At 42.4% G+C, this 27,328-nt stretch overlaps 1 protein-coding gene, 1 non-coding gene and 1 pseudogene across 2 annotated transcripts; 1 reads left to right on the top strand and 2 right to left on the bottom strand.

The window, feature by feature from the left end:
- Positions 1-37: 37 nt before the first annotated feature.
- LOC100471842 lies at positions 38-2,243 on the bottom strand (annotated as a pseudogene).
- A 1,324-nt stretch (positions 2,244-3,567) lies between these two features.
- CGAS (cyclic GMP-AMP synthase) lies at positions 3,568-22,036 on the bottom strand. The gene is made up of 5 exons (XM_034648131.1): positions 21,177-22,036; positions 14,990-15,209; positions 9,129-9,371; positions 6,186-6,288; positions 3,568-4,677 (listed from the first exon to the last, which is right to left on the bottom strand). The coding sequence occupies exons 1-5, from the start codon at positions 21,810-21,812 to the stop codon at positions 4,326-4,328; spliced, it is 1,554 nt and encodes a 517-aa protein (XP_034504022.1). The 5' UTR covers positions 21,813-22,036; the 3' UTR covers positions 3,568-4,325.
- On the top strand, positions 14,801-14,904 carry LOC117797210. The gene has a single exon (XR_004622125.1). It is a non-coding gene; the product is annotated as a small nucleolar RNA U13 (small nucleolar RNA).
- Positions 22,037-27,328: the final 5,292 nt, after the last annotated feature.

A 27,328-nucleotide genomic window follows, 5' to 3' on the forward strand; every position in this document is an offset into this window, starting at 1 on the left:
GTGGGGAGAGTATAGCCAGGTACACCTCCGTGCCATCTCATTTAACCAAAACGTCAAACTCAGCAGCTCCCTACTCGGCATTCATGGACGTGGCCCACTCATCAGGCTCTGATTTCGGGGTCTCTGGCACCTTCTTCTCTCGTTTCTCTTTCACTGCTGGTGGGGGGATTCCCAGGAGTTGTATCTGGGGCCCAGGGCTTCCCAGGGACACTGGGGACTTCAGTTAACTTTGAACACACCACAGGTGAGACTCTGGCCAAGTCTTCTGACCCCAGCAGCCCCTCGAAACCAAAGCAAGGCAGACCGGCAGCCTTGGGTGGCGGTGGAGGCAGAGCCCGGGTCTCCAGCCGCTGGAGGACCGCCTGGACAGAGACAGACATCTCCAAGTCTCCAGTGTCCAGGTCTTCTTCCCTGGAGCTGGACTCAACGTCACAGGAGTGGTGGTGGGGGTGATGTGGATACCACATGTCTTGAAGAGGTCCTCCGGAGCAGGCTCCTTGCTAGGAGGGTTGTTTTCCTTCTCCAAGAAGAAAGCAATCCTTGGGCTCCTTTGAGGCATGTGGACAGACAGGATCTCTACCGTACGGGCTACAATCTTCAAAATGATGGGCTTTCTTTTTTTTTTTTAAGTTTTATTTATTTATGTAATCTTTACATCCAACATGGGACTAGAACACAGGACCCCAAGATCAAGAGTCACACGCTCTTCTGACTGAGCCAGCCAGGCGCCCCTTAAAACGACTTTCTGACTAGAGCTACATGGGGTGCCTTGGCCAGATTTCAGGAAGGGTGCTTGATCAGGGCCTGATTTCTGGTGGGACCTCCACAGAAACTGAGTAGGAATGGGGCCCTGGGCCTGGAGCACCGGGCAGCCCCTCTGGACCACATTCGCCTCTTAGACACATCAGCCTTGGTCTCTGTCTCTGCCACCACTTGGGCTCACACCAACCCAGAGGGCCGATGGAGACCCTACATTTCTTATTTTTAAAAAGTAGGTCCCATTTTCCCCGTTATTTTTCATCACAAGATGCAACCACTTTATCTTTTAGCCATTTCTATTTTTAAAGATTTATTTACTTGAGAGAGAGAGAGAGAGAGCAAGCATGAGCAAGGGGAGGGACAGAGGGAGAAGGGGAGGGAGAATCCCAAGCAGACTCCTCGCTAAGTGTGGAGCCTGCCCCAGGGCCCGATCTCATGACCCTGAGATCACGACCTGAGTCAAAATCAAGAGTCAAATGCTTCTTAACTGAGGCACCCAGGCACCCCTTAGCCATTTCTAAATAGCATGCTTATATTGCATTTTCTTGGTTTTTCGACTAGCTTTTATCTACTCATTTCCCACTATAAGAGAGGTAATTCAGCCCATTCATACCTGTGATGGTTATACTCTTAGTGTGGTTCCATGACTCTCACCTCCTGGGATTTGTATCTAGGTAATAAAGATACGAATATATAACTCAAGTTAGTAACCTAACTCAGAGAGAAGTCTTGCCTTTGCCATTGGCTTCTGGTAGGTAATCACTAAGCCCTTGGAACATGCCAGGAAGTCTATCAAAGTGATTTATGGTGGGGCTTTGGGTCATGACCTCCAGAGTGGTTGGACTCTGAGGTTAGACCTGTAGGCAGTCAACCACTGAGCTCCAATAAAACTTCTGGACACTGCGGTTCAGATGAGCTTCCCTGGTTGGCAATATTTCATGTGTATTGTTATTGCCAATGCCAAGAGAATAATGCATCCATGACTCCACAGGGAAGGGAGAACAGAAGCCCTGTTTGGTATCCTCCCAGACTCTGCTCTATGTGCTCTTCCCTTGGCTAATTTTAACCCGTATCTTTATCCTGTAATAAATTGTAACCAGTAACCAGGAGTATAACAGTCTCAGTGAGTTCTGAGTCCTTCCAGCAAATTATCAGACCTAAGAGTGCTTTTGGGAATCTCCTGAAACTGCAATTGGTGTCAGAAGAGAGGCTGGTCTTGTGGGGGCTGTTTTTCCCCTAACTGTGTAGTTGGCTAAACTGGCACAACACTCCTGAGTGAGACCCTTCCACTGGAATATGTGTGGGACCTGTGACTTGCTTCCAACAAATTAAATGTGGTAAAGGAAATGGAAGGTACATGATTATGTGCACGCAATTATGTTAAATAAGACTGTAGCACAGCCTCTTGTTGGAGTCTCTCCCTCTCTTGAGCTCTGATGTGACCAGCCACGTTGCGTGGGCTGCCAGTGCTGGGCGGCTGACATGGCAAGGAACCCAAGGCAGTTCCCAGCAGCTAAGGGCAACCTCTGGCTGCCAGTCAGAAAGAAACTGAAGTCTTCAGCCTTACAAACGTATGGACCTAAATACTGCCAGCAAAGGTGGATCCTTCCTGGTCAAGCCTCAGATGAGACTGCCGCCCCAGCTGACACCCTGATGGTAGCTTTGTGAGACCCTGTGCAGAGCCATGCCCAGGATCTTGCCCACACACACTGAGAATATCAATGTGTGTTGTTTGAAGCCACTAGGCTTGTGGTAACTTGTTATGCAGCAATAGGAAACTACAGAATCCAGCCCCTCTGCCCCACTGTCACCATACAAGCACTCAGCCTGTTCCCTTATCCTCCCCAAATAACTCATCATAATTTTATAGTGTTAAAGATTTTATTTATTTGTCAGAAAGCGAGCAAGAGAGAGAGCGAGTACGCACAAGCAGGGGGAGTAGCAGGCAGAGGGAGAAGCAGGCTCCCTGCTGAGCAAGGAGCCTGACGTGGGACCCGATCCCAGGACCCTGGGATCATGACGGGAGCCAAAGGCAGGTGCTTAACTGATTGAGCCACACAGGCACTCCCAACTCATCATAATTTTGATAAGACTAAGAGCCAATGGTTATATTATTTTGACTTCATATATAAATACAGCTGAGCAATATTCTCAAATCAGACTTTTCTCGCACGCATTCATTTTTCCCCTGAAATTAAAAGAAGTTTGGGTTTTTTTGGTTTTTTTGTGTAGCTATTTTTTACATTCACTGTCCCCAAAACTCCCCTCTAAATGTCTAACTTTTCTCTTAGTATGTTCAAGTAGGTTGTTAAACAAGATGTATAAAATGCACAAACCATAAAGAAGACTAATAAATTCAACATTAAAATTTTAAAACCTTGTTTACTAAAAGACACCAAAAATGATAAAGACACTCCACACAACAGAAGTTATTCATTATTCAGACAACCAACAAAGCATAAATATCCAAAATATATGAAGAACTTCTACTAAACAATGAGAAAACAATACAATAGCCAATAAGAAAATGTGCAAAATATACAAGTAGGAAAAAGTTAATGAACAGCAGCTGCCTCTAAATTGAATGCTGCCTGAGAAGAAGAGAAAGGGTGATTCCATCTGTTCCTTTAAGTGTTGTACCATATGCACGTATTGCCTTTTCAGAAATACATATAAAAGTGTTACTAAGGGGGAGCCTGAGTGGCTCAGTCGGTTAAGCATCTGCCTTCAGCTAAGGTCATGATCCCAGGGTCCTGGGATCGAGCCCTGCATTGGGCTCCCCATTCAGCAAGGAGTCTAGTTCTTCCTCTCCCTCTGCCTGCTGCTCCCCCTACTTGGGCCCTGTCAAATAAATAAATAAAAACTTTTTTAAAAAGTGTTACTAAAAATAAAAATAATAAAAGAAAATAAATTATGTTTCATATTTGGCCACATGCATTATTCAGCATTTTGCTATGACTTTATGGATTTCCTGAGATATGTAGAGACAACGTAGAACTTATATTTTCGTTTCCTTCTTGCTTATTCTAGCATAAGACAGGACGTTACCTCTAAATATATTTGAACATTGAGCAAAGCCTACCAGTTTTATGGAGGCAATGATCATTTCTAATGTTGTCTCTTACAACTTTCCACACACATTTGTGCTGATGAGAAGTAGTGTTCAATAAGTGCTTGAGGAATTTAACTCAGGTGATACGTATTTTGCCCTTTTTTTCCTTTAATTTTATTTGTAAGTAATCACTATACCCAACATGGGGCTCAAACTTACAGCTCTGAGATCAAGAGTCACATAGTCTACCCACTGAGCCAGCCAGGCACCCCTTGTCCTTCTTTTAATTACAAAATGGTAAAGCTTTTCGATTTTAAATACTCCTTTTGCTTCTTATTCCTTGACTACTTTCTTTCCTAGGATGATCAATCCTTTTAGACTGATTAGAGTTTAGACAGCTGAGAGCTAAATCATTATTTACATGTATTGTAATCGATCACTGATGTGACAAATTTCAAACATTCCAATTATTATAAAGTCACTCTAATTCTTGATTCTTTTTAAAAATATAATTTCAAAATTCATGAAAAACTGGAAATCCATTGTTTCTTTCATATTCAATTAGCTGTGATAGAAATTCTTTACTTATTTTGTCAATTTGGTCCCGAGAGAATAGATTGAATCCAGGAATAAAATAATGCTGGAGTTGTTCTTCCTTGAGGCACTCAAGGAAGTATGTCACACAGTTATCAAAGCAGAGCTCCAGGTCTCTGGTGTGCCAATGACTGTCTTGCGGGTCCTGGGTACAGACATGAAAGAAGGCAGTTTTCACATGGTAGGAGCAGAATTTATCCAGTTCCTTTCGGGGTCCAAACTTTGTTTTCAATTGTTCTAAGAGATATTTCATTAGTTTTAAGCAATCTTTCCTATTGAATAAAAAAGAAAACCACTTATTTTTATTTATTTACAACCTGCTTCATTCCACAAAAAGCTTTAGGTATCTTCCAGGGAAAATATATGAAGATACAATAAACAATACAGACAACATATCTATAAATACGAAAAACAAAAAAGACACATAATTATAGGGTCATTCTAAAACTTGGTTATGTTTTCAAATACATGCTTTGAAGTTTCAAAAACATTTTATTCTTCCCTCTTTCCTATTTTTAGCTTAAATATTCTATCAGGATGAATTCAACTATAGGAAACTGGCAGGTATTTATACTATTCATTCAGTCATTTAGTACCTAGAAAAATCTTGTTTTAATTTTATTTAGTAGTTGACAAAACGTAATGCTTATAGTCTTATCAGAAATATATTTTTCTTAATGCCTGTTTCAAAGCCTACATATGAAGCCTTAAAAAGCCTCCTATGGGGTGCCTGTGTGGCTCGGTTGGTTAAGCATCTGCTTTGGGCTCAGGTCATGATCCCAGGGTCTTGGGATCAAGCTCCCGGGCTCCCTGCTCAGCGGGGAGCCTGCTTCTCCCTCTCCCTCTGCCTGCCACTCCCCCTGCTTGTGCTAGCGCTCCCTCTTGCTCTCTCTAATAAATAAATAAAATCTTAAAAAAAAAAAAAAAAAAAGATCTTCCCATGCCAGCACTTCGGGTGTTCTTGTTTTGACATTTTAACTTCTGTGAACCTTCTAAACCTTCTACCGGACAACTTTAGAAACTCGAATGATTTCCTTTCAATCTCAGTTCTTTATGGTATGTATGCTAAGAAGAAAAATAATTACCCACCTCTTAGTGTTGCTTCAAGTTTAGCTAGTCAGTCGCTGGCCTTCAACACAAACAAAACATCTAGAAGGCACCAGTATCAGTACCTAATAAGAGTGATCTTTTGGCCTCCTCCCACTTTGACATTAATACTCATGATCTTGAAGCCACCAGAATACTAAGACACACCCAATTGTTGTGGCTAGCCATGGTGAGTGTTCATATCCTATTACTCTGGCATACTTCATACAACTATCTGATCTAGGCTCAGGAATATGCTCTCTGGCCTTGCCTTCTAACAACACTATTTCCTTGGGCCCTTGGATCTGGCTCCCTGGTTTCATGCTCATCCTCTAGATAATACTCCAGAGTCAATCCAGCCAGGCACTGCCCTCAGGACTCAACTCAGCAATGATCATCTTCAGGTTAGAGCTATGAAATCAATAAAGAATTAAATGTTCAGGGGCGCCTGGGTGGCTCAGTTGGTTAAGCGTCTGCCTTCGGCTCAGGTCATGATCCCAGGGTCCTGGGATCCAGCCTCGTGTTGGGTTCCCTGCTCAGCGGGGAGCCTGCTTCTCCCTCTCCCTCTGCCTGCCACTCCCCCTGCTTGTGCTAGCGCTCCCTCTTGCTCTAATAAATAAATAAAATCTTTAAAAAAAAAAAAGAATTAAACGTTCCATAGACAATCCACCATTTAACAAAATAAGGAAGTTACCTGCAACATTTTACTCCATCAGTTTCACAGCATGTTTTAGAATGTCCATGACTTTTCAAAAGGTCCTTTTCAATGTGAGAGAAGGATAGCCGCCATGTTTCTTCTTAATTTCCAAAAAGAAAAATAGAAAAGCACTTTACCAAAAACATTCATATACAACAACACAATACTGTAGTGATTTCCTTCATTAAAATATCACTCTGGAAGATTTCTAGGGGGAGACAGACCAAAAGAAGTGAATAGATAAATAATGTAATTACACGTTCAAACAAGTGATTTGAGGGTGCCTGGGTTGCTGTTCTGTATGGATAGATGCTTGTGATTTGTCGCGCATAACCGACCACCTGGACATGCATATACACAGGCAGGCTGAGGAGTGTCGTTTGTGAGACTGTGTGAATAACCTTGGGAGCCTAATTGTTTGAAATATATTATCTGGCCTCCAGTTCAGAACCGGCCCTTCTGTTCTGGACGCCAAGAGCCACAAATCTTGCCTCACATCCCCTCCTGCTCCAGGCTGGGCTGGCCCCCCCAGAATGGAATCCGGGAAGGGAGGCAAATACACATAACCCAGGTTCCTTGAAAATATAGAAACATGATACATGGAAATGCAGCTTGTTCCAAACTGCACGTAGGCGAACAAATGTTTGATTTCAAACCCTGTTATTTGCCCCATAAATATGGCCCTTATGGGGATGGTCAGTTGGAAGTCTCAGGCGAGGGGGGGGGAGGCTCCACCCAGGCCTCTGTATCAGGACTCCAGCCTGACTGTCTCCACTGGGTTCCCCGGCTGATGAGGTTGGATGTGGTAAATACCCGATTTGATGTAACTTTGCCTTATTCTCACTTATTGCCTACTGTTACCTTCATCTATGTGTAGATTCCTTTCCTCTCTTGTTTCTTTGAGGTTTCTATAATAAAGTTTTCTTTCCTTTTCAAAACTGAAACATGGCTGTTGTGAATCTTTTGTGTAGAACAGTGGCTCAGTCAGTTAAGCATCCGACTTGTGATTCAGCTCAGGTCATGATCTCCTGGGTCATGGGATTGAGCCCCACATGGGGCTCCACACTCAGTGGGGAGTCTGCTTGAGATTCTCTCTCTCCCTATGCCCCCCCACTCTCTCTAAAATAAATAAATAAATCTTTAAAATAATAAAATAAAACAAGTGATTTGAAGCAGACAATGGGCTGAGATTGAAAAAAATGGTGGGGAGTGGCAGGGAACTTTATATAGGTAGCCCTGATAAGATGTAATACCTTTTATATATTGCTCAGTTCAGTTTTTTTAATATTTTGTTCAATAATAATTTAAATCAATTGATTCAAATTTTTTGTTAATTTTTTATACCATCCTTGTAAGTTTTGGTATTGATGTAAAATGAACAAGGAAACATATCCTTTTTTTCTATTCCTTGGGAGAGTTTATATAAGAATAGAATGATTTCTGCCCTTCTCCCCAAGTTTTACCATGGCTAGCTCTTTCACATTCTGCTACCCTATTATCTAGTTGGTTTTATACCAGAAATATATGATTGGTTTATAACTTAAAAATCAATCAATATACTCTGTCTCAACAGAATAGAGGAGAAACATATGATCATCTCAATTGAAGCAGAAAATGCAGCTAATAAAACTTAACATTCTATTCAAAATTTAAATAAAAAACATCTCTCAGTAATTTAATTCTGGAGGGAAACTTGATCTGAGAAAAGGTAGACTTAAAAAACACATAGCTATGTAATATAAGGTAAAAAGCTGAGGTTCTTCCTTTACAATTAGGAAGGCAGGATGTTGGTTATCCCCATTTCTGTTCAAATGCCCTGGTTATCCTAACAAGCACAGTGAGGGAAGAAAGAACAGGGACATAGCATTGGAAAGGAAGAAACAAAGCTATTACTCTTGATAGAAGATATAATCGTGTATATAGAAAATACAAAAGAAGCTGGGTGACAGGTAGGTGTAAGTTCAACATATTCTTCAATCTACTTTTGGTTTAAAACTTCTCATAATAAAAAGTTACAAGTGCCTATGAGTAAATCTAACAAAAAAATATGTATATAACGTTTTTTAGATTTATTTATTTCTTTGAGAAAGAGAGAGTGGGGGAGGGGCAGAGGGGGGAATCCTCAAGCAGACTCCCCGCTGAGCGTGGAGCCCGACACCAGGCTCAATCTCATGACTCATGAGATTATGACCTGAGCCAAGTGTCCGAGAGTCGGACACTTACCTGACTGAGCCACCCAGGCATGCACCCACCAGTATAGAGATGCGCAAACAGGTTTAGAGAGGTTTGGTTAACTAGCCCAAGATCACACATCTAGTAGGAGAAAAAAACCTCAGGATTCAGATCCAGGGTAGTCTGACTCCAAGACCAGTACTGCCCTTCTCTATTGAAAATAAACAAGCAAAAAGTAACATTCAAATGTGGGTTAAAAGACATTTTAAATCTGACTATTTGATATTACTACTACAACTATGCCTTTTTCAATTCCATTCCTTAGCAAACTCCCATCTTACAGTCTATTTAGCCTGATGGCTCTTGATAGTTACTGTTCTAGTATATAACATTAACAACGCTTGGGGCGCCTGGCTGGCTCCACGGTTACAGCATGTGACTCTTGATCTTGAGGGAGTGAGTTCGAGCCCCACGTTGGGCATAGAGCTTACTTTATTTTTTTCTTCTGAAGATTTTATTTATTTATGAGAGAGAAAGAGCATGAGAAGGGGGAAGGGCAGAGGCAAAGGGACAAGCAGACTTCCCGCTGAGCAGGGAGCCTGACGTGGGGCTAGATCCCAGGACCCTGGGACCATGACCCGAGCTGAAGGCAGACACTCAACCAACTGAGCCACCCAGGTGCCCCCATAGAGCTCACTTAAAAAAAAAGGAAAAAAAAGGACAGACCACACTTTTAGGTCTTTAAGTTAACCTTCACATTCAAGATACCTTGAAAACCATTTCCTTCCTTTGCATGCTTGGGTACCAGGTAAAATGGCTGTCGTCTTAAATTGGTTTTAACTTTTGTTCCAAGCCACTGACTGATGGGCAGTCCTTCCTGGGTGCTAGCAGGCCAGCTGCTTTTTGACTCCAAAGCCAGGATTATATCCACAGATATTTCTTTAGGTTTTCTAATAAGAAGTGTTACAGCAGGGCTGCCCCTCTTCTTCTTCTCCATAATGACATCTGTATCTGTTTAAAGGTATAAAAGGGGAAGACAGCATTTATCAATCCAATTTTCTGTGAAAATAATACACCTGTCATTGAAGATCTATAAAGTGCTAAGTCTAAGGTGAAAATGAGTTCAAAAGTAGAAACTGACTCCACAAAGCAAAGTGTTTCTCCCCCATTGAACCAATATTTATCGATACCTACCATAGGGAAGCATTGTCAAAATGCTGTCTGGTATAAATGATGAGGAGCCCCTGAAGACTTTGGGCTTTGGGAGTGCTGTGACTAAATTTTCACTTAAATGTATGGATGGCAGTATGGAGAGAAGCCTGGAGAAAAGAGCAGATGACTGGCAGGGAGGAGACAGGCAATGGAGAAGACCACAGGAACAGTCCAACCCAGAGGGTGTGTGTGCCTGTGGCACCACAGAGGCAGGGGGCATGAAGACAAGGGAGCAATCCATGTTCACTGCAGCATTACTCACAACAGCCAAGACACGGAACAACCTAAGTGTCAATGGATGGATGGATGGACACAGAAATTGCGGTTACATATACACAGTGGAATATCATTCAGCCTTAACGAAGAAGATCCTGCCATTTGTGACAACATGGATGGATCTGGAGAGCGTTATACTAAGTGAAATAAACTAGATGCAGAAAGGCAAATACTGTACGACCTCCCTTTTCTGTGGAATCTAAAAAAGCAGAATACATAGAAGCAGAGGGTAGGATGGTAGTTACTGGGGGCGGGGAGGTGGGGGAAATGGGGAGATGTCAGGTACAGAGTTACAGTTCTGTAGGATGAGTAAGTACAGAGATCTAACGTACAGCATGGTGACTGTCAATACTACTACACTAACTACTGGAAATGAGCTCAGAGAGTAGATTTCAGGTACTCTCACCACACACACAAAAGGCAAGTATGTGAGAAGGTATGTTAATTTGCTTGCCTGTGGTAATCACTTCACTACGTATATTATGTCAGAACAGCAAGTTGTACACCTTAAATACAGCTGACCCTTGAACAACATGGGTTTGAAATGCGCAGGTCCACTTAAATGCAGATTTTTCTGGTAAATACAGTCCAGTCCAGTAAATGTATTTTCTCTTCCTTACGATTTTCTTTTTAAGTTTTTAAATCCCAATTAGTTAATGTACAGTGTAATATTAGTTTCAGGTGCATAATATAGTGATTCAACACTTCCATACAACACCCTGTGCTCATCATGACAGTGCCCTCCTTAATCCCCATCACCTATTTAATCCATCCCCCCCACCTCTCTTCTGGTAACCATCAGTTTGTTCTCCGTAGCTAAGAGTCTGTGTCTTTTTGTCCCTTTGCTCCTTATTTTGTTCCTTAAATTCCATACATGAGTGTGATCATATAGTATTTGTCTTTCTCTGACTTATTTCACTTAGTGTTATACTCTCTAGCTCCATCCATGTTTTTGCAAATGGCATTATTTCATTTTTATGGCTAAATAATATTCCATTGTATATATACCACACCTTTATCCATTCATCAATCAATAGACACTTGGGCTGCTTCCATATCTTGGCTATTGTAAAATAATACTTCTATAAACACAGGAGTGCATGTATCCCTTTGAATTAATGTTCTTGTATTCTTTGGGTAAATACCCAGTAGTGCGATTGCTGGATTAAAGGGTAGTTATATTTTTAACTTTTTGAGGAACCTCCAGACTATTTTCCAGAGTGGCTGCACCAGTTTGCATTCCCCTCAACAGTGCATGAGAGTTCCTTTTTCTCCACATCCTTGTCAACACCAGCTGTTTCTTGTGTTTTTTATTTTAGCCATTCTGACAGGTGTGAGGTGATATCTTGTAGTTTTGATTTGCATTTCTCTGATGTTGTCATGATAAACATCTTTTCATGTATCTCTTGGCCATCTGCATGTCTTCTTTGGAGAAATGTCTGTTCATGTCTTCTGCCCATTTTTAATTTTTTTAATTTTTATTTTTTTAGAGATTTTATTTATTTGACAGAGAGAGACACAGTGAGAGAGGGAACACAAGCCGGGGGAGTGGGAGAGGGAGAAGCAGGCTTCCCGCCAAGCAGGGAGCCTGATGTGGGGCTCGATCCCAGGACCCTGGAATCATGACCTGAGCTGAAGGCAGACACTTAACGACTGAGCCACCCAGGCGCCCCTGCCCATTTTTTAATTGGATTATTTGGTTTTTGGGGTGCTGAGTTTCATAAGTACTTTATGTATTTTGGATACTAATCTTTATCAGATATGCCATTTGCAAATATCTTCTCCCACTCTGTAAGCTGCCTTTTAGTTCTGCTGATTGTTTCCTTTGCTGTGCAGAAACTTTTTATTTTGATGTAGTCATTCCTTATGATTTTCTTAACATTTTTTCTCTAGTTTACTTTATTGTAAGAATATAGTATATAATGCATATAACACAGAAAGTATATATTAATCAACTGTTTATGTTATCAGTAGGGCTTCCAGTCTACAGAGGCTCCTAGTGGTTAAGTTCTGTTAAGTTATATACAGATTTTCGACAATGTGGGGAGGTTGGTGCCCCAATTGGCCTGTTGTTCAAGGATCAACTGTACAGTTTTTATTTTTTTAAAAAAGACACAAGTAGGGGCGCCTGGGTAGCACAGCAGTTAAGCGTCTGCCTTTGGCTCAGGGCGTGATCCTGGAGTTATGGGATCGAGCCCCACATCAGGCTCCTCCGCTATGAGCCTGCTTCTTCCTCTCCCACTCCCCCTGCTTGTGTTTCCTCTCTCGCTGGCTGTCTCTATCACTGTCAAATAAATAAATAAAATCCTTAAAAAAAAAAAAGTTTTTAAAAAAGACACAAGTAGCAGAAATGAGAGCAATTAAAGAGGTTCAAATCAACAAAACTGGTAGATGGACTGAATCTGTAAGGTAAGAAAGAAGGTAGAAGTTTGTAATGCCATCCCAGGATTTTGACCTGGGAAATGGTGGATGTTGATTTGATTCTTCAAAATGGAATAATCAGAAGGAAGAAAGAACAGGTTGAGATGCATTTCATTTTACACACACTTCACCCAAGTGAAGATGGCCATTGGATAGGTGGCTGTGGTGGTCAGAAATTTGGGCAAGGCCTCTAGATGAGAGACACTGGTTTTGGGATTGGGAGCTGTACAAGCAGTAGTTAAAGACTACTCCTAGATAAGACTTCTGGAAGGGACCACAGTGAGAGAGAAGATAGAGGACCAAGGAGGAAATCCTAAAGAAGGCCCTCATTTTCTGATTACTAAATCTGTAAAACCCACTTCTCGCCCATGATATCCTTCCACCCTCCTTTTCCTACTAAGAAGTGTCCATCTAGGAGCGCCTGGGTGGCTCAGTCATTAAGCGTCTACCCTCGGCTCAGGTCATGATCTCAGTCTCCCTCAGCGGGAAGCCTGCTTCTCCCTCTCCCTCTGCCCCTGCTTGTGTTCCCTCTCTCACTGTCTCTCTGTCAAATAAATAAATAAAATCTTAAAAAAAAAAAAAAAAGAAGTGTCCATCTACCTTTCAAAGGCACCCTTGCACAAAGGCTACCCTCTCCTTAAGCACCTTGTTTCTTCAATTGCTCCCTCTCTCCTCAACAGTGGCTGCCCCCTCCCTACTGGATCATTCCTATTTGTATATAAAGGGTTCTAGTATGTCTCATTCTAAAATATACCTCTCTCTTGACCCCACCCTGCCTCTTCCCCACACTTACCCATCTTTCTAGGCCTTTCGCAGCTGAGACCTTATAAAGACATGCCTACACATGCTATCTTTACTGCATCCCTGCCCTTTCTCTCTTGCGTGCTCAGGACCCCACTGGAACTGCTACGTCAACATTACCAACAAACCCTACAAAACTGTAGACCAAATCCAATGGTTTCTGGACATCAGTAGCACGCTACACACTGACTGCTCATTCTGCAAAACACTTAGTCTCCTTACCTCCTTCTCTTCTTCCCAACCTCTAACAGGATCCTCCTCTTACCACTCTACTTTTTTTTTTTTTAAGATTTTATTTATTTATTTGACAGAGAGAGAGACAGCCAGGGAGAGAGGGAACACAAGCAGGGGGAGTGGGAGAGAGAGAAGCAGGCTTCCCGCTGAGCAGGGAGCTTGATGCGGGGCTGGTTCCCAGAACCGGGATCATGACCCAAGCAGAAGGCAGACGCTTAACATCTGAGCCACCCAGGTGCTCCCCCTCTTACCACTCTACTTAACACTGCAACTCCTCCTCCCCCATCCTATCCCCAAAACTCCTGATCCCTCTCACTTTGCTATACTTTTTCATCATAAAACTTCCTACTTCCTAGTATATAAGATAACTATGGTTTCCATTTGTTATTAATTGTATGTCTGCCCTTCCATAACCATAGGTACAGAAGGGTGAGGGTCTTCATCTATTTGTTCATTACTGTATCCCAAACACCTAGAACATCTGGTACATTAGCTGATCGATGGATACTGATTCATGAATAAATGAATCAATCCTCTCTGCCTACGTGGTCTCATCCATTGCCAATGCCATTTATATGTTTACATACAGCCCAAACATATCCTCTGAACTTCAAACCCATATCCAATTACATATTTGACATACTCACTTCAGTGCATCATAGGAATCTCTAACTTAAAATATCCCAAGCCAAACTCCTCTAATTCATACCTCAAAATACATTCCTCTTCAGTCCTTCCCATCGTAGAAAATGGTACAATCAATCCACACAGGTGCCCAGTCAGAAACCTAGAGGCCTTCTTTGATTCAACCCTTTCTCTCAAGCCCTACACGAATCCAGAAATAAGCACTGCTGCAAGCCTGGATGTGTCTACTTCTCTCCATCCCCACCTCCAGGTAAGCCACCACTACCTTTCACCTGAATTACTTCAATCTTTTCTTTTTTCTTTTCCCTATTTGTCTTTTTAGAGTATCTTCTCCAGGGAAGCCAGAGTAAACACCTAAACATACAAAGTCAATCATTATTCCTTAATTGAAACCTGAACGGACATGAAATCAGTCAGAATTCATCTCCAGGATCTACAAGTCCTTGCACAACCCGGCCCCTGGCCACCTCTTCAACTTGATTTCATGGCACTCTTCCCCTTGTCCGCACAGCCTCTTCTTGTCCCTTGAGCTTGCCAAGCTCTTTTCTGCCTCGGGGTCTTACTCCACCCCAATTGCTACTACTTCTCCCAGTTCGTTCCCTTCAGAGTACTCAGTGCAATTTGTGTGTACAAGCTTCAAGGGGCGATGCCAGGATTTTATGCAACCACATGTACCCAGTGACATAAGGCAGCTGTCCAGTGAATATTCAATGGAGACCAAAATAGAACTAATCAACATTTAGGAAGAATGCCAAGAAAATGTAGTAAACTAAAATCAGGAGCAAAGAGCTGTTTTTAGAAGGTAGTCATCAACAGTCTGCTGCAGAGAGGTCAAGAAAGATCAGGAGAGGATCCTTTTGTAGTTCATAAGTGTGATGACTGGGTGTTCATACTGTTGTGTGACATATGCCTCCCTCAAACCCTGTTATGACCTCGGCACTTTACCTGTCTGATATGGAAAAAAAAATCAGGAGAGGAGTGTACATTGGCAATTAGTAGGTATGATTAGAACTTTAAGAATCAAAAGTCAAAAATCTTACCTTGAATGTTTTTAATTTCTTCCTTAATGATCTTCCTAAACTTCAACAGCATCTTAGAAGCTGATAATATTTCGTCTTCTAAAAACTGACTCAGAGGATTTCCTTTAGGATTTCTTTTGAACTTCACAAAATAATAAGCACCACTGTTGCAATATTCTTCTAGCTGAATTCTGGGGACCTCCAGTTTGAACATTATATCAAATTCATTAGGAGCAGAAATCTAAGAAATAATAAAAATAGTACTGAAATGTTGGTTTGTGCAATTTTTTTCTTGAAATATCCACTTAACACCCTACTTTGAAAATCAAGATTCCTAAGATTTATACCCTCTGGAAATGGGAGCGTATTATTGTTTTGGTTTGTAGGTTCCATACTCTTTTTTTTTTTAACCAAGAGTATGCATTATTTTTATAATTTAGAACAATTTTAAATATAATGCAAGCTTTTAAAATCTATAAGAGCTTTTTTCTGATTTTAAAACTTAATTAAAAACCTATGAAGTGCTATCTTTATGTCACAAGATACACACTGCAGCCATCCTCCTGTCACAATGGTCTAAAAAAATGTGTGTAGTCATGTGCTGATGCAAAGGCCATCTTGTTAGAACTGCTGGTCACCCAAGTAACTGTGAGTGCCAAGTCATGCACTACATTAGTGTCTTTGAACTCCAGCATTTTATTGTTTTTTAATTATTTTTTTAAAGAGCTTATTTATTTATTTGACAGAGAGAGAGACAGCGAGAGAGGGAACACAAGCAGGGGGAGTGGGAGAGGGAGAAAAAGGCTTCCCGCTGAGCAGGGAACTTGATGTGGGGCTCGATCCCAGGACCCTGGGATCATAACCTGAGCTGAAAGCAGACGCTTAACGACTGAGCCACCCAGGTGCCCCCATATCTTTAACTTTAGAAGGCAGTGTCAATTTTCTAAAGAGGTTATACCAACCTATCCTCTCTTCATCAAGGTAAGAGAGTTTCAGTTGCTCCACATCTTCTAAGATGACACTGTCAAGTCTTTTAAAAATTTAGTCATTCTACTGGATAGATGTGGGGTAGAATCTCATCATGACCTTAATTTACATTTTCCTGACGATTAATGATGTTGAATACGTTTATTGTTATTCGGATGATATATTAAAGCATCTATTCAAGTCTTGCGCCCAATTTTAAATTGGTTTGTCTTTTTCTTACTGATTTGCACTAGTCCTTTGTCAAATATACATATTGAGAGTAACTTCTTCCAGTCTGTGGCTTGCATTTTCATTCTCTCAATGGTGAGAAGTTCAATTCTAATGAAGTCCAATTTATCTATTTTTATGGTTAGCAATTTTAGTGTTTTTTTTAATTTAAGAAATATTTGTACATCCCATTGTTATGAAGATACTCTTCTATGCTTTCTTCTAGAAGCTTTGTTGTTTTACCCTTCATCTTTAGGTCTATTTTATATCTTGAATTAATTTTTGTCTATGTGTGGTAGGTGGCTCTCATAGCTATCCAATAGACCCAGTATTGATTATTGAAAAAAACCATCCTTTCTCCCATTGAATTACACCATTGCATATATTTTGTACTCAACTGGATTATATATGCAGGTCTGTGTCTGAACTTTCTACTCGATTGGCCTATTTGTCTATCATCGCACCAATAATAACTGCTTAATTAGGGTAGCTTCATAGTAAGTCTTGCTTTTTGACAGGGTAAGTCCTCTGACATTTTCTCCTTTAGAATTGCCTGGGGTGGGGCACCTTGGTGGCTCAGCTGGTTGGGCATCTACCTTCAGCTAGGGTCGTTATCTCGGGGTCCTGGGATCAAGTTCCGCATGCGGCTCCCTGTTCTTGGGGAGCCTGCTTCTCCCTCTCCCTCTGCCCCTCCTCACCCCTATGTTCTCTCTCTCCCTCTCTCTCTGCTCTCTCTCTCAAATAAATAAATAAAATCTTAAAAAAAAAAAAAAGAATTGCCTGGGTTATTCTAGGTGCTTTGCATTTCATTTCAATTTCATTTCATTTTCATTTCATTTTTTAAAGTAGTCTTCACTTTCATTTCATTTTTTTAAGTAGTCTCCATGCCCAGCGTGGAGCCCAACGTGGGGCTCAAGACACTGAGATCAAGACCTGAGCTGAGATCAAGAGTCAGATGCTTAATCGACTGAGCCAGCCAGGCACCCCCGCCTTTGCATTTTCATTTAAATCTTATAATTAGCTTGTCAATTTAAACAAAAAATTGATGGGATTTTGACTGAATTGCTCTGAATCTATATAGATCAATTTGAGGAAAACTGAACATGATATAGATTTCCATTTATTTAGTCTGTTTTCAAATTTACTCAGGAATGTTTTGAAATTTTTATCATCTTTAGCAAGATTTATTCCTAAATATATGATGTTCTTCTTGGTGCTATTATAAATGGCATTTTTACATTTCATTTACACTTTTTTGTTGTTAATTTATTGAAGTACTTTGATTTTTGTTTACTGACTTTGTATCCAGCAATCCTGCTAAATTTACCAGTAATAGTTGAAAAACACAGATTTGAATTGGGCAGGTCCACTTATATACGGTTGTTGTTTTTTAAACACTACAGTATTATAAATGCATTGTGTCTTCCTCATGATTTTTTTAATAACATTTTCTTTTCTCTTCTTACTTTATTGTAAAATACAGTACATAACACATATAATGAACAAAGTATGTGTAACTCTTACTGTTCATCAAAAAGTCAGTCAATACTAGGTTCTTAGTAGTTAAGGTTTTGGGGAGTCAAAAGTTATATGCAAAGGTGCCTGGGTGGTTCAGTCGGTTAAGTGTCCACCTTTGGCTGGGGTCATGATCCCAGGGTCCTGGGATTGAGCCCCATGTCAGGCTCCCTGCTCAGCGGGGAGCCTGCTTCTCCCTCTCCCTCTGCCTACTGCTCCCCCTTCTTGTGCTCTCTCTCTGACAAATAAATAAATAAAATCTTAAAAAAAAAAGTTATATGCAGATTTTTGACTGCATGGATGGGGAAGGGTTGGTGACCCTAGTCCCTGTGTTGTTCAAAGGCCAACTGTATTTCTAATAGTTTGTACAAAAAGTCAATCAAGTCATCTGCATAAATAAGTTTTATTATTCCTTTTCTGATCTTATGCATTTTGCTTCTTTTTCCTGCCTTGTTACATGGGCTCTATGTATTCCTTTACCTCCTCTTTTGTTCAGTTATGACCATAAGATTCATTCACATTGTTGCATGTGGCTGTAGTTTATTTCTTTACTGGCTAATGTACTATCAGCTAAAACCACTACAATTACTTGATTTCTATATAACCTTTCACTCAGCCCAAACTATATGATTGGTAAATTGCAAAGAGACAAAGAGAACATTATGGGATGGCAATTACACAGAGAATTTCTATAAGATATCTTCCAAATTTTCACCTAGAACTTGACAATATTACAATAAAATATATGAATAAAAATGTGTCATTATAGAACCAAGTAAATAAATTACCGAGAGGTGTGTCTATCCTTTTCATCAATTACAAAGAGTTTGGAATCTAATTTTGAAATCCAAGTGTATGCATAACAGAAGAAAATACACCAAAATGATAACAGTGAATAAAATAAACAGGAATAATATTGCTCTTCTGATTGCTTTTCCTTACTCTCCAGGGCCATCAACATGGAAAAGGGGTGAATATGAGAAAGGCTGAGAAAAGTGGTGGGGGAGGGTGGGTAGTTGTGGGAGCCTGCTACAGAATTAACTGGTGGAGCCAGGCAGTGGATCAACTCTACAATGAAAGTATATCGGTTTTAAAAATCAATACATGTTTTAGGTAAAACAAATTTCATTCTATTTCTTCCAACAGTGTATGATTTTTAAAAAGGAGGGGCACCTGGCTGGCTCAGTCAGAAGAGTACCTGACTCTTCATCTCAGGGTTGTAATTCAAGCCCCACTTTGGGTGTGGAGATTACTTATATAAGTTCAACTTTTTTAAAAATAAAAAATAAAAATAAAAAGGAGACTGGTTTTGGGGCACCTGGCCTGGTTCAGCCAGTAAAGTTTGCCCCACTCTTTATCTCAGGGTCCTGAGTTCAAGCCCCACTCTGGATGTGGAGCGTACTTAAGGAGAAAAAAAAGGGGAGACTGGTTCTGACTGGAAACTATTTTTTTTTTAAAGATTTTATTTATTTATTCGACAGAGATAGAGACAGCCAGCGAGAGAGGGAACACAAGCAGGGGGAGTGGGAGAGGAAGAAGCAGGCTCATAGTGGAGGAGCCTGATGTGGGGCTCGATCCCACAACGCCGGGATCACGCCCTGAGCCGAAGGCAGACGCTTAACCGCTGTGCCACCCAGGCGCCCCTGGAAACTATTTTAAACATCTTATTGTTCCTGAACTGAATGATATTTATGTAATAAGGATCATACTTAAGCCAGACAATCTAATGAAAATTTTGCTCACTTGGCTTTCAAAAAACTTTAGATAGAATCATATAGTCTTCAGGGGCGCCTGGGTGGCACAGCGGTTAAGCGTCTGCCTTCGGCTCAGGGAGTGATCCCAGCATTATGGGATCCAGCCCCACAAGGCTCCTCCGCTATGAGCCTGCTTCTTCCTCTCCCACTCCCCCCTGCTTGTGTTCCCTTTCTCGCTGGCTGTCTCTATCTCTGTCAAATAAATAAATAAAATCTTTAAAAAAAAAGAATCATATAGTCTTCAGTGCTAAAAGAGTTTAAGATTCAAAGACTGATACATACACTGCCTTTTTAGCAATAAACAAATATCACTGAGTCCATACCAATGAAATGGGCAGCTGTTTAGGCTACAATTTATGTAAAACATTCTTGTGACAAAGGAGTTTACAATCCAGGTGGCAAGCCAAAAGAAAAATACACGAAAGGTTTAATTTCCACTGAAAGCCACCAGGTTAAACGCTTATCATGGGAATGAAATCTGACTCTGCTACCCTAGAAGGCAGAGGTCTTGAGAGAAATCAGCCATCCTTTCTTCTTGAGCACACTCATTCATTCATTCGTTTGAATACTTGCTATGTGTTAAGGCTTAGAAATACAAAGATGCATAATATTTGGCTAGAGTTTAACAATCATTTACTTCTGAAGGAGAACAGTTAATTGAATAAAGCCAATATGTAACTCTAAAATAATGATCACCTAAATGCTATCAGCCTCTATTTCTGTTCATGCTGCCTCCAAGATTTTACAGATCTACTGGAGGTGCACAGCCCAGCCCTGAAAAAACTGACAGACTGGGTGAAAACACAACTAAAGAAATCTGCCACTGGGGGCGCCGGGGGGGCTCAGATGGTTAAGCGTCTGTCTTCACCTCAGATCATGATCTCAGAGCCCTGGGATCCAGCGGGCTCCCTGCTCAGCGGGAAGTCGGCTTCTCCCTCTCCCCCGACCCCGTCTCTTCCCTCCCCCCAGCCCCGGTTGCGCGCGTGCTCTCTCTCTCTCATGAATAAATAAAATCTTAAAAAAAAAAAAAAAAGCCACCACTAGTGAGGAAAGAATCTCCAGTCAGGAACCTGCTCCTAAATCTTCAATTCACACTGGAATGAAGACTTTAATAACTCAGCCACACACAAATAAATGGAGCCGTGGTATACACACCCTAAAACACACTGTATGTGTATTTACGAGGTACACTTTTAGGATCTGTAGATTTTTTCTTAAAATTTTTTAATCACTCACTGTGAGGTTCCCATGACATCTGTATAAGAAACTGGGGAGACAGGAAGTTCGCAGGGACTGGGGACTGACTGAAGATGTTCTTCCTATAGAGTTTTTCCCATGGGAAAAATGTTCCTACATATACTAATTTTGTGGAATTTTTCGCACTCCTGATTATCCGGGTCAGAATTTGACTAGGGCACACCAAGTATAGCACTGTTACAGAAACTCAGCACAAATCCGCTTGCACTAATGAATCTATATACATTTGAATTCCCTCAATAGCGTGTCTTGACAGGAGGGGGCAACCAATATTGGTTTAGCTGTACGTTCGTTGGATGTATAGATGGATAAACGAACAACTGTTCCTCTTTTTAGCTGGAACTATGTCACAGGCCACAAAAGAAGAAGAGTCTGAGTTACTTCCGAAGGGAAGTGAGGGACCGCGCGACGTGCGGGAGTGGGGACTATCGGGCGGCTGGGGACAGGGGCGAGGGAGTCGGCGGGAGGAGAGGCGCGGGGCGGCTCACCTTCACGTGCTCGTAGTAGCTTCCGGTGCGCAGCAGCGACACACCTTTGAACTCGGACTCGCAGCTCTGCAGTCTCCGCAGCAGGTGGTCCACAACCCTGTTCACAACCTCCGCCGCCACTGAGATTTCCTGGCGCCTCAGCCTCAACTTTTCCAGCACCGCTCGGGGCTTCCAGGCGCCCGGCGCCGCCCCCCTCCGTCTGAGACTCGAGGCTGGAACCGGAGGGCCGAGGCCGGAGACCTCCGTGGGCTCTGGCAGGGCTCTCTGCTCACGGGCGGCGCGCGCGCCCCTCTCGCGGCGAGATCCAGTCCTGGGAAGGGGCGGCCCCGGGGCCGCAGGAGGCGCCATCTTCTCCGCGGGAACCGCCAGCCCCTCCACCAGGTCCTCAGCGCCCAGAGGTGCCTTTTTAGCGCGGGTAGTCCGCGCGCGCACCTGTGGTCTTTCCGGGGAACTTGGGGCACTCTTCTTTCGCCGGGATCCAGATGCCCCGACGGGGCCGCACTTGGCGGCCCCAAGGGCGGCTGGATGTTCGCTGGGGTCCGCCCGGGGACCCTTCACTCCTTGCGCCAAAACCCTGGGGGTGGCGGTGCCGGCCTTCGAAGCTGTCCGCGTGGCCTTTCCGCGCCGGGGATCCATGGCTTGCGCTCTCTGTTCCGCGAAAGGAGGGAGCCTCGGCTTCGGAAAAGGCCACGGGAGGAGGAGCCGGCAGTCGCAGCGGGAAATGAAACTTAAATATCTGGCGGGAACGCAGGGACCGCGGAGTGGGAGCACGAGCCCAGGCGGAACGCTGGGAGGTCACGGGGAGCCACGCCCCGGCCGCCAAGGGGCGGGCGGCCCCCGGTGCCGGCGCCAGGAGAGATGCTAACTTTCTCACCCTCCAGTGCGCGCGAGGTCCCCCGGTGGGAAGCACACTGAACGCATCCAGAGGGCAGCAGAACACGCTCTCAAGGAGCTTTGAAAACTTGACAGGTTTGCTGGCATACAGCCTAAAAGAATTTTGGGAAACTACGGAGCTTCTCCCACATTGAAGCCAACAGAGAAACTAATTTTATAAAGATTTTATTTATCTGTTTGAGAGAGAGAGAGAGGAGGAGGAGGAGGAGCAGGGGGAGGGGCAGAGGTGGAGGGAGTAGTAGACTCCCTGCTGAGCAGGGAGCCCCACGCGGGGCTCAATCCCTAAGACCATTACCGAAACCTAAGGCAGAGGCTTAACTGACTGAGCCACGCAGGCGCCCACAGAAACTTTTTAAGTGTAAGTTTAAGTAAGGGTACTTTTTTTTTTTTTTAAGATTTTATTTATTTGACACAGAGAGACAGCCAGCGAGAAAGGGAACACAAGCAGGGGGAGTGGGAGAGGAAGAATCAGGCTCCCAGCAGAGCAGGGAGCCCAATGTGGGGCTCGATCCCAGGACCCTGGGACCACACCCCCAGTGGAAGGCAGATGCTTAACGACTGAGACACCCAGGTGCCCCATAAGGGTACTTTTTTAATTAATGAGAAATAGAAAATGTCCAGCTTTTACAAGGTGGAAGTGAAATGAGGACTGCAATTGCAATAAATACTTCATTTTATTTGACTTTGTAAAAGCACATACAGTCTTAAATTGTGTAGGTCTTTTTGTTAAGATTTAAAAAAATGTTATATACTTATTTGTCAGAGAGAGAGAGAGCACACAAGCAGGGGGAGCAGCAGGCAGAAGGAGAGGCAGGCTCCCTGCTGAGCAGGGAGCCCCATGGGGGACTCAATACCAGGACCCCGGAATCATGAACTGGGCCAAAGGCAGATGCTTAACCATATGAGCCACCCAGGCATTCCTATGTAGAAGTTCTTATCAGTGAGTTTTATACATTGGTTCTCAAAAGCCCATCAAAAAATGGCACTTACATTTTAAATTCATGCTGTTTTGGCCTTTGTGATTCCAGAGTTCTCCATACAGGCTTTCAAATGTCTACTTCTAAAACCAATCCCTTTACAGAAATACATATTAGACAGGAAACCCCTGGGTTTAGAATGCCTTGATTACTTTTTAAAAAACCATCCTAAGCATTTTTAGGTGTTCAATCCAATGACATTAAATACATTAATATTGTGCAACCATCACCACCATCCATCTCCCCAGTTCTTCATCTTGTAATACTGAAACTCTACCCAGTAAACAATAACTCCCCAGTCCCGCCCTCTCCCTTGGCAACCACCCTTCTACCTTCTGTCTCTATGAATCTGACTACTCTAGGTACTTCAAGTAAGTGCAATGATACAATATTTGTCCTTTTGTGACTGGCTTATTTCACTTAAGATAATATCCTCAAGGTTTATGCATATTGTGGCATATGTCAGCCTTCCTTTTCTTTTTTAATATTTATTTATTTGAGAGAGAGAGCATGGCAGAAGGAGAGAGAGAGAGAATTCTCAAGCTGACTCCCCAACAAGGGCAGAGCCCATCTCAGGGATTGATCCCAAGACCCTGAGATCATAATCTGAGCTGAAATCGAGTCAGCCGCCCAACTGACTGAGCCCAGGCACTCTTGTCAGCCTTTTTTAAGACTGGATACTTCTGCTCTAAGTATATAGCACATTTCGATAGCCATTCATCTGTCAGTGGACAAAAGTGCCTTGATTACTCTTTTTAAAAGGTTTCCCTAAGGGGGCCTGAGTGGCTCAGTCGTTAAGCTTCTGCCTTCGGCTCGGGTCATGATCCCAGGGTCCTGGGATCAAGCCCGGCATCAGGCTCCCTGCTCGGCAGGAAGCCTGCTTCTCCTTCTCCTACTCCCCGTTTGTGTTCCCTCTCTCGCTGTGTCTCTCTCTGTCAAATAAACAAAATCTTAAAAATAAATAAATAAAAGGTTTTCCTTAAAACCAATATTTTGATATATTATCCTCTTTAATAGAAAGGTGTTTGTTGTTTTTTTAACACCCAGGGCAATGAGCCTTAGTTTGAAATGTGATGTGAGAATACACTGAGATTGAGAAATCTGTATCTTCCTTTTGTAAAATGAAAGGAGGACTATTGTGTAGTCAGGCTTGTTCTCAAGCAAACCAATTTCAGGGAAAAGTAAATACAAAATAAAAGTTAATACAAAAGACCTAAGGAAAGACTATGCCCAGTTGTTCAAACAACAGCAAGTGTGGCTGGAGCTTGTGAAGTTTGAGATGTGAGATGTTGCGTCAGTTATCAACTTATTGCTTCTCAGACAAGGACTTAATACACCCTTCAATATATGCTGTCTTATAAACAACAGAATTCCTTTAAGCAGTTCTCTTTTATTTTTTTTTTAAATATTTTATTTATTTATTTGACAGAGAGAGACAGCCTGTGAGAGGGAACACAAGCAGGGGGAGCGGGAGAGGAAGAAGCAGGCTCATAGCGGAGGAGCCTGACGTGGGGCTCAATCCCAGGACTCCGGGATCACGCCTTGAGCCGAAGGCAGACGCTTAACAACTGCACCACCCAGGCGCCCCTAAGCAGTTCTCTTTTAAAGTGCCCACTATGTTAACCTTTCTCAGTATACTGAGGTTGCAGGAGGACACTGTAGCAGGAAGAGGTTTCCTGCAATTTCCAACATAGTGGAGGGAGTAGAAGGGGATTGCAGGGCAAAGGTCAGACACATAGGTATGAGAACATCTGGTAGGGCCTACCCCAGCTATAGGCCCCGAAAGTGATCCCCACGGGGCCTTGCCATCTTGGCCCAGCCATAACCCAACTACAACTTACTAAACAGGGAAACGAAGATTCCTGCCTGGCCTGTGGTCCAGAAGGTCACATACCAAGAAGTTGATCCTTCTACAAGCCTTGTGTACAGCCTGCCTGTGGCTGAGGGGGTCCACAGAGAGCTGCTGTCCTCTCTGCAAGCCCCCTATGTTATGTAGCCCATACTCTCTGAAGGCCTTCTGCACTTGAGATCTGAACCCCTTTTGAATTTATTCTTACTTGGGTACTCTCCCTCAGCCCTAGGGTACCATATATAATTTCTTTATGTGTTATTTCTTTTATTATAGTTATTATTTTTAGAGTGAAATATTTGTTCGTTTAAGTAACCTCCACCCCCTACATGGGGCTCGAACTCACAACCCCAAGATCAAGAGTTGCACGCTCTACCAGCTGAGCCAGCCAGGTACCCCAGTATAGCTAATTATTCTTATATTAAATATCTATAATGTGATTCTTTTTTCAAGATTTTATTTATTTGAGAGAGAGAGAGTGAGAGAGAGAAAGCATGAGACAGGGGAAGGTCAGAGGGAGAAGCAGACTCTACACTGAGCAGAGAGCCCTTTGTGGGACTTGATCCTGGGACTCTGGGATCATGACCTGAGGTGAAGGCAGATGTTTAACTGACTGAGCCACGCAGGCATCCTATGATTCCATCTTCTGGCTACAGAGTTAGTATTGGGAGGGTTCCCAGGAGGTAGAGGCCTAAAGATGGGGTTTGGGAATTGGTTTTGTTGTGCCCTTGGGCTTGAGCACAGTGCTCAAGGAGGAGGAACCAGGAAAATGACTGAGGGAGTAGCCAGAAAAAACAGGAGGGAAACCAGAATAGCTTGATGTCTTGGAAGACAGGTAAAGAAAGTGTATCAAGAAATGGCTGTGAAGGGAAAACAGCATTCACATATAAAATATCCATCTTCTTGAAATTTATACTTAAAATTTAATTAAAAATCCAGTCCTGGCTACAGTATAATGAAATAGTCTAACACTGACACAAAGCTTTCAGGAAGCCAATTTAGCCGTTATCAAAAATATAAACATTGAGGAATGCTTTTACCCAGTATCTTCATTTATATTTAAATTTATATATACCCAGTATCTTCATTTATATTTAAATTTAAAAAGAGATATATGGGGGCACCTGGGTGGCTCAGTTGTTAAGAGTCTGCCTTCGGCTCAGGGCGTGATCCCAGAGTCCTGGGATCGAGCCCCACATCGGGCTCCTCTGCTGGGAGCCTGCTTCTTCCTCTCCTACTCCCCTGCTTGTGTTCCCTCTCTTGCTGGCTCTCTCTCTCTCTCTCTGTCAAGTAAATAAAATCTTTTTTAAAAAATAAATAAAATGAAATAAAAAGAGATATATGCACAACGATGATGATAATATCAAAAAATTAGAAACAATTCAGATGCCCAATAATTGGGGGTTGACTAAATAAATTATGGTTAAAATGTGATAGATTCATATATACATGGCAGAGAGTCAAAAATACATTGTTAAAAAAAGAAGCAAACTGGGGTGCCTGGGTGGCTCAGTCAGTTGAGCATGAGACCCTTGGTTTTGACTCAGGTTATGATCTCTGGGTTGTGAGATCCAGCTCCCAGGTCCAGCTCCACACTCAGCAGGAAGACTGCTTGAGGATTTTCTCCCTCTCCCCCTGCCTGTCCCCCCACACATGCACATTCTCTTTCTCTATCTCAAATAAGTAAATCTTTAAAAAAAAAAAAAAAGCAAACTGAAAAATAATATAATCACAGTGTTACATGTGCAAAATAATAGCAGCATGAGTATTTGTATAAAAAACAAAACAAAACTAGGAGGGGGGATACCTGGGTGGCTCAGTCAACCAAAGCATAGGTCTTTGGCTCAGGTCATGATCCCAGGGTTTTGGCATCGAGTCCCAAATTGGGCTCCTTGCTCAGCAGGGAGCCTGCTTCTCCCTCTGCCACTTCTCCCTCTGCCTCTCTCTTCCCTGCCTATGCTCTCTCTCTGACAGATAAATAAATAAAATCCTTAAAAAAAAAAAAAGACTAGGAAGCATTAGCAAAAAAATGCTGACAATGGTTACAGAGGTGGGATCAGAAGGACCAACGAAGTTATAGCTTATGTCTCAAAGTTGTCGATTTCTATTTAATAGATATTAATAATCAGATGAATAAAACGGCCACATAGGTTGTTTCACTAACCAGTTAAAGGTTTCCTCTGTAAGGAAGCTTTAAAAAATAGTCAATTTCCAAAGGCTGGACATTTAATCTTCAACCATTTGATTTCCCTAATTACCCATCATGAATCTTCTATCCACAAATATATTTTAACTGCTTTCGAGCCTCCTCCTATTCAGAGGCTAGTCTTCATAAACAAACAGAACCCCAGGTGATAGTTTTCCACAAAATTCAAAGAATCTTATAAGGCACAGTGATCAAAATCATTGCCTGTAGGTGACCAACTGGCGAT

This window comes from Ailuropoda melanoleuca, chromosome 19 (assembly GCF_002007445.2).
Source record: "Ailuropoda melanoleuca isolate Jingjing chromosome 19, ASM200744v2, whole genome shotgun sequence".
Classification (NCBI taxonomy): Eukaryota; Metazoa; Chordata; class Mammalia; order Carnivora; family Ursidae; genus Ailuropoda; species Ailuropoda melanoleuca.